Source organism: Poecilia mexicana, unplaced genomic scaffold (genome assembly GCF_051168715.1).
Source record: "Poecilia mexicana isolate PSO_F unplaced genomic scaffold, ASM5116871v1 scaffold_14, whole genome shotgun sequence".
NCBI lineage: Eukaryota > Metazoa > Chordata > Actinopteri > Cyprinodontiformes > Poeciliidae > Poecilia > Poecilia mexicana.
This window is the reverse complement of record NW_028263383.1, coordinates 17437605-17445901: the sequence shown is the minus strand read 5'-3', so window position 1 is coordinate 17445901 and position 8297 is coordinate 17437605. Positions and strand designations below refer to the sequence as shown.

At 36.7% G+C, this 8297-nt stretch overlaps 1 protein-coding gene across 1 annotated transcript in view; it reads left to right on the top strand.

Moving 5' to 3' along the window:
- The first annotated feature begins 545 nt into the window (after positions 1-545).
- The window catches only part of LOC106915846 (voltage-dependent T-type calcium channel subunit alpha-1I-like), a 34368-nt gene continuing 26616 nt past the window's right edge, over positions 546-8297 (top strand). Inside the window, exons 1-10 of the mRNA XM_088012297.1 lie at positions 546-740; positions 926-1019; positions 1115-1239; positions 1388-1476; positions 2427-2586; positions 3593-3887; positions 4846-4938; positions 5928-6085; positions 7355-7409; positions 7491-7616. Coding sequence (XP_087868423.1) covers positions 595-740; positions 926-1019; positions 1115-1239; positions 1388-1476; positions 2427-2586; positions 3593-3887; positions 4846-4938; positions 5928-6085; positions 7355-7409; positions 7491-7616 — 1341 coding nt within the window. The 5' untranslated portion in view covers positions 546-594. The remainder of the gene's footprint in view (positions 741-925; positions 1020-1114; positions 1240-1387; positions 1477-2426; positions 2587-3592; positions 3888-4845; positions 4939-5927; positions 6086-7354; positions 7410-7490; positions 7617-8297) is intronic.

Here is an 8297-nt window from a genome sequence, read left to right as displayed (position 1 = left end):
GCCATTGAAGCAGTCCACCTTAACAAGAGGACCACAGTTAATATTCAGCTTGACTTGAGTTTCATTTGTTTTCACATATAAATATTGGTTATCTTGGACTTTCTAATAACCCAAAGCTGCATATGGTGACTATGAAGGTCATATGATAACTAGGACTAATTGGAAAGTATGTATGATTGAATTGAAATTATAATAATTATTTTTGTGATAAAGTTCCTTAAGACGACATTTACACAACATAACTAAGCTGAAATGCATTATTGGGCCAGAATACAAGTGGAGGTATTGTTTGTGTTTTTTAATCAATTAAAAGTCTGAATAATGATTTTTTTGTAGTTAAATATATAAATAAAAATTATTAATTCATCATTTTTATATTTCTTTAATTTAGCAGGACTGTTAAAATTGATCCAAATATGTTGAGACACACATGCTTTCACATAATGTCCTGTTTCTTTCGCTAAGCAATCATCTTTCTGTGTCCCTCCGAGGTACATCCTCCCAGATTAGGCCTACTTGATAAATCAGGGTGCCAGTACCAGTATCTCTATTTTTACTGCAACGCAGGGACAAGCTCAGCTGCTGTACGTCACTATGACTGAGACCGATGACCAACTGATGACCGAGTGCAGTGCAACAGTCATCACACCATTACCAGAAAACGGGGAGCCCACATCGGCCGTGGAAGAGTCAAGTGGCACAACCTTCCATCGGTTCTGCATTAGGTTTCTCTTTAGCCAATATCCATTGATAATTACTTCAGGTGACATATGTGTCAAATAACAAGTGTTCTTTAATTTAACCTATCTAGCACTACTCTCCATTTTTCTTTAGACTAATCAGGCTGCAAGTTGTAAGTTGTTAAGTCTCAACCTCTGTTGCGATTTGAATAATTTTATTAGGTTTTGTCCTTAACTTCACACACTTGGCCAGGCTATCTGGCTTTTTTGGTCATAGGGATTGGCTGTGTTATTCATGGAATTTACCTGCCTTGCACAGACGACCATCTCATGCAAAAGGTGAGCGTTACAGCTGAACTCATTTAGTCGCTTGCATCCATGAACTGTAGTCACTGTCTGCCAGTAATGCATGAATTTCACTTGTTTCCAATCAGGTTGTATCCCGCATGATGCTCGCCTACTTCTTTGGGGAGCTGGTAATCAGAGTGGAGGCGCTGGGCTTCTCAGGATACTTTTCATACAACTGGCACAGATTCGACATCTTTGTTATTTGTGTAGAGTTAGTAACCCTATAAGACTCAGGTCAATTTTGTGTCGCAATGTCAACCATGTCTGAAACAAAGTAAATGAAATATAAAGTGTTGATGACGGAACATCAAAATCCTCCATAATATATATATTTTTTGTGTTTGCTACTTTCTTCTCAGGCTTGTAGACTTAATTCTTGAACTTTGTGAGATACACCTATCACTCTCATATTCAGTTTCCCCATTGCGACTGTTGAGCAGAATTGAAGGTAATCTTGATGGTCACTTGGACATTTACCGTAGTCTGCACACTTTACTGCATGGATGCAAAGCAATACTGGTCAGCATTCCTATACAGTACGGACAGATGAATAGATGGATTTTATTTAATATTTTTCTGGAATCCGTCCATCTGTCAGATTTCACATTTAAAGTGAAATAACTAAATTTATATGGGATTTTCACATGAAATATGTCTGCCAGTTTTCTTTTATTAGATTGTAGTAAAGTAAAATAAAATTTAACCGATGCCAGTCTATCGGTTACAAATTGCTTCCAGAGGGTCAGTTCACATCTTATAGGGGCAGCATTATGTAAAATCAACTTTTTTGAGCTTTTTCATCAAAAACCTTGCTCTGATTCTTTCATGCATGTTTGAGAAATCCCTTAATCTCTTGTGGCAAACATTCAGCTGTGCAAAACACCTGAGTGGACCCGGCGCCGCCTTCGAGCTCGAGCTGCAGTTTCCGAGCTTCCAAGCTTCTGCCGCACAGAGCAAGCCCTCCCCTGTGACTTCCCCACTCAGCTCCTTCAGCAGCAATTACCAAACACCTGGTGAAACTGCACGTCTCATTATACGAGCAACTTCTCAGTGAAGCGCTGGTAAAAAAAAAAAAAAAACGTTAAGGGATTAATAGAGGAGCAGTGTTGAGGCTTCGTAAAGGCAGAGCGTTGGAAAGAGCAGGGCTTTCTTAAAAAAGACGAGGGCCCAATTTCAAGGCGTCAAATTACGATGTCAGATTAGGTCATGTTTGACTTATACAGGATTTTTATAACAACTGAAGGTTACATAGACATAGACACTTGAATGTTATCTAAGATGATAACTACGTAGATGAAAAACACATATTGCTGCCCCTTTAAAGCTGAACATGGAACCATAGATATCTATGGTGAGACAAAAAACCTGAAGCTTATCCAGTTGTCTTTACCTCTGCAGAGATGCGCAAGTTGGTGACCATGCTCGTGGGGATCCTGCCCATGCTGGGAAATGTAATCTTACTCTATATACTCGTCATATACATCTTTGCCATTGTGGGAGTCCAGCTGTGGGCGGGGGACCTGCTTTACCGCTGCTTTTTGCCAGATGAGATGCTTGCGTAAGACACCTTCCAGAATGTTTTTTTTCCTCTTCTCTCCTGCCTTCATTAAACTCTTTGGGAATATTCAGTCAGTGAGATGATTCCCCAGTTTAAAATTTTTTGATTTGTCCCTGATGTCTCTCACAGATCATCAGAAGAGCTAAATGAAGATTACTCATAGGACCAAAAGAGTGTCAATCATCAACGAAATAATCATCAACTAATTTAGTAATCGATTAATCATTAACTTTGGTATACAGATTGTAAAACATGCCAATTGCTGAAAGAACAGCACCCTCAGAGCTGTTATTGAGCCAAAACTGTACAAAAACTAACTATAAAAGAACATATGCAACCAAGGACACCTCAGGTGTCATAGTTTTAACTTTAAGGTTAAAATTCTGTAAAAATAAATAAATACAATTCCTAAAACTGTATTGATATTAGGTGAAGAAGAAAGGACTGAGGTTCACGCATGTTGATCTCAGACATATTTTGTCAGCTGTAGATGGAACAAATGATCATATTCCCACTGAAAGACTGATATGTTAATGCATTTTAGGCAATATAATCTTTATTTTCTTATTTAAAAATACTGTACTATAATATAACCTCTGCTTAAGTGGTTGAATGAAAAATCTGCAGCATGTACCAATTTCTAAAAAATCTGATTACTCGATTAATTGCCCAATAATTGATGGAATAATCGATTGCTACAATAGTTGCTAGGTGCAACCCCGTAAAATAGTTGCGTCTTTAATAGACCCCAATATCCTGCTGGTTAATCTTTCATTACCACACCAATCATTTTGAACTCTGAAGGTTGATAGCCTCTGTCACTGAGAAAAAATAACTTTTCAATGGACAACAAGGCCATACTTCAGAAATATGATTCTTTATATATATATATATATATATATATATATATATATATATATATATATATATATATATATATATATATATATATATATATATATATATATATAAAATTTGAATCTTTCATGTGCTTCTATTAACACAGAATGTACAGCAACTTAACTCCGAGCTACGGGTCCGTCCCTGGCGAAAGATTTCCCTTCATCTGTACCCTCAGCGAAGGCATGCGGTTCTGTAGAGACATACCTGCCAGTCGTGAAGGCGATCTCATCTGTACGTTACCCGCTCCCCACCTGGATCCACTTGCTTCAACCCGTAACGGTAGTCAGTGTGTTAACTGGAACGCATACTACAACATATGTCGTATTAGTGGACAAAACCCGAACTTGAACTCTATAAACTTTGACAACATCGGCTACTCCTGGATTGCCGTTTTCCAGGTGAGTTCCAGATATTTCCTCTTATTTGTCACTCTGTCACTTTGTCCATATACACTATGTATTAAATGAAGTATTAAATGCTCTGAATTCACACACGTATCAACCTGAGTGACGACCCTTTCTCAATCCGTAGAGGTCAAAATGCTGTCTGCCAGCCCCCTGCAGTTTTAACAGCTTCAGGGTTTAGGGGTTTGTTTATTGTAATGTTTGACTATAGTTCCAGGAGTCTATTTATGATTTTGGAAGAGAACAGTGTTTTACTCAGGCCAGTCAACCTCTTGCACACTAAATGTAGTCCTCCGTGTCTTTATTGACCTTGCATTGTATTCAGGTCATATTGAAAGGGTTCATCCCCAGAGCTTTCCCGAAGATTTGGATGCATCAAATTCTGCAAAATATCTTGGTGTGCTGAAGCACTCTGCATAAGGTTGACACTATGGTCTGGTTCCACAGACAACATCCAATCATTGTCCAAGGACAGAGTTCACTGAGCTCCTGATAGATACATTATTTTACCAATGTTTGTAGAAGCAGTCTCAATGTCTAGTTGCTGGTTTCTGAATTTAATGATTTGGATGGGCGAGTGAATACTTTGAGCAGTATAGAGTGTATACCATGAGCCAAATTAGACAAGCGGACTTTGGTACTTGTAACTGTTTGCTTTTTAATGTCTAGCTCAGAGTGGACCACTTCAAGATTTGCATTTATCTGCAGACATGCAAGGTTTAAATTATAAATACTGTAAACTTTACCAAAGGATGATCTGAACTTCACAACTACCTAATCTGTCCTGTCTTGTGACTGGACTTCTGTGTGCTCATCCAATTTTTTTTTATAACTCTGACCCACCAGATCTTGTTTTCATTCCATCTTACCAGAGAGTCAATTCACATTTCAGACATTTTTTTTTTGTGCTACATTTTTCCCTTTATTTTTTTCTGTGTCTTTTTCTCTTCAGTCTGTCACACTGGAAGGCTGGTCTGACATAATGTACTATGTGATGGACGCACACTCCTGGTGGAGTTTTGTGTATTTCGTCGTCCTCACAATTGTAAGTTTCTGTCTGTATGAGCTGGCAATCTATGGAGTCTCAAAAAAGCCTCAGGGCAAAAGGTTGTAGAGAAAATGGACATTTCGTATGCAATGCTCAACAACTGAGATTTCCCCGTCTGTAAATGATTCGTTATGTCATTGTTTTTGTAGATTATAGGGTTTTTTTTCTTTTCTTTTTTTATTTTAACCTCACATTAGTATTGCAATAAGTTTTATGTTCCATTGCAATAAATTAGCAAATACACCCTATTTTGTATACAGACAGTACTAACAAATGCTAATTTAAAATGACACACACGTACACCTTTAAAGAGCGTGCTTATACATTCTTAACTCTTTGGTTAAAATGAATGTGTTAACTGTGTATTCATCGAACTCCAAGTGACAACAGCCCATTATTAACTATTCAGGTAAATAAACACAAAAAAGACACAATCAAAACTGTCAGATGGAAATAGCAAAAAAAAAAATTAGCTGAATAATTAGGATGTATTTTTTCCATACATACATACATCTAAAAGCTTTTCAAAACCTTGTATTGTAGCAGAAGTACTTTCAGTATTCAAGATGCTGCATGAACAGACCAGTAAATACATTATTGCAAGAGAACGCAAAACACATTGCAAGGGAACGCAGAAGTATTGCATGGGAATGCAATACTTTTGCAAGGGAATGCAGACTTTACTTTGCTAGAGAATGCATAACTTTTGTGAGGTTTTTCTTAACCATAATGTCCACAGTCATTTAAACTTTTGCCATCGGAAGTTCAAATGTATGTGTACCACAACTAAAAGCGATGGCTGCTATTACCTAGCTGGGTACAGTATATTTGTAAATCACATAATAATGTCTCTGTCTTTTGTAGTACCTTTTTCACAGTACAATTACTGTGGATTGGCCCCCACAAGAGCAAACTGAATTGAATGGCACAGTTAATATAGCATACAAGCTACAACCTAATTACTTGTTGTTTATGTCTTGATCCAGCTCGGCTCCTACATCATAATGAACACATGTGCCGTTGTTATTGCCACCCACTACTCAGATGCCATGAAACATGAGCCTGGAAGGAGGTTTCCTGGAACTGTGAGCTTCCGTGAAGTTTGGCATGGTATAAAGGCAAGGATTTCAACACTCGTCTCAAGGTTAGAGTTACATAAATAGTTATATAAATCTTCCTTTAATTGTAACAAACATCGAGGATGTGTTTTAAGGGCCAAAAATCTACAACCGCCTGAAACACTCAGACAAAAAAAGAGAACTTATCATCTTAGAAATATAATCGTTTGTAAATAGATGAATAAAGGTAATTTATTTACTCCAAGAGTTAAGGAATAAGTAAATAAATAATCTAATAAATAATAATTGTCATTTAAACTCAAAATTTGCTATAGTATAAATTAATATTTTGTAAATAAAACATCATTCTTTCAATATTTATTTAATAGTTTATTGGTTCCTGTCAAAAACATGAAATAAATAAATAAATAAATAAAAATAAAATAAAAGTTCATGAACTTTGTAACTGACAGCCATCTTGGCAGGGAGTGGCTACTGAGTTGCTATGATAAGAATAAACGAGCCACAAGCTTATAACTAGCTCTCAGGTCATTCCTAGGCAGCTTATAAACAATATAAGAACATTACAACTACTTGAATACTACACTCATCTCAGTGTAAGAATGAGATGAATGTCACTGATATTTACTTTAGTACTGATGTAGCAAAATTAGCTTAGCTATTTTAGCTTTTATTTGCAAGATGGACATGTAGTCTATGTGGACGTTACTACTAGGGGTGCACAGATTTATCCGCCAACTGATTTATAGCCAAAGATTTCCTTACTTTTGGGAGATCAGTGATCAGCCGATGTTTACAGCGGGTAGGAGAAGTATTCAGATCCCGTTCATTTTGTTCACTCTGTGATTCACCGCAGCCATTTGCTAAAATCAACAAAGTTTATTTTATTTCTCACTCAGCTGCGGAGCCCTCTTGCGGAGATGGGGATTTTTTTTTCTTTTGCTTTATCTTGCAATGATGTACTAATCAGTTCATGCTGCATAACTGAATACTGTTAGCCTTTCTGACGTGGCCATCATACTTTCTGCTATATCATAAGGCTTTCGTGAGGTTTTTCCATGTACCTTAATATCTCGTTTTGATCTAAAGTTTTATATATTTTTCTTTAGGATAGAAATGCACCAGAAACCTATGATAGGAACAAAACCTTTACATAAGTAGGAAAGAAAGAAAAAGATACATCCAAACTATTTGGACTATTTAAATTAAACTAGTTTTTGTAAAGGAAGGAATTTCAGGAGCACTCAATATGTAGAATGAGTTCAGCTTGAAAGCAAGCACTTCTTGGTTCTTAGGGAATTCATGTTGCTCTTATTGTTCCCTTTAATTGTTAGAGTGAGTAGCATGCTGGGCTCCCACCATCACCACATAGAGGAATCATCACTGCTGGTAAATAAATTCCCACCAACAAAGTTTCTTCTTTTTTTTTTGATCTACTACTAACCAGGGCCTGACTCTGTTTTCCACCAGGGCCGGTGCTGGCTGCCTATCCGTAGGAAGCTAGAGATGCTCGTGACAGGGACATACTTCAACAGGTTTATCACAAGTGCTATTCTGCTCAACATCCTCACCATGGCCATCGAGCACCATGACCAGGTAAAATGTTGGCATTTTTACATATTTTGAAATGTTTTTGGCTACATATGCAATATTTAATATGAATTGTGATTCTGAGTCACCATTTTTTTGTTTGCTTTATTATTTTTGAAAAGGAGTATTTTAAGCTCTGCCTCTCACACTTCTTCAAAGGAGTTTCAAGCTGCCTTGTTTCTCCACTAGGGATGCACCAATTCACTTTTCTCACTTCCTGTGCTGACGCAGATATCTGAGATTTAGTTTCGGCCGACACTGATCTGATACAAAAAAAAACACACTTCGCTGTATTAACTTAAAAAGTTGTGCTTTTTAAACACAGATATAAATGTATTGACTTACAAATTTATTTGATAACTCTGCACTGGTTCAGCACATTTAAATATACCAACTGCTTCACAGGCTTGGTCAAACATGTAAAAACAACATAACTTTAATTTGTTCAGTCAATGGAATTAGGAGTACAACACAGCCAATGTGAAATAAATAATAAAGAAACTGACACCTACAAAAATAGTAGCTCGACTGACTACCTTGGTCAAAGATGAAAAGAAAAACTGCAACAAACCTGCTTTCAAATTTTTTGAAAAGTGCAATTAGGAATTCTAAATATAATGTAAAATGTAAAATAAATAAAGCATGTGTGGGAGATTTTCCCTTCTTCAGCTTACTTCGTAATGTATG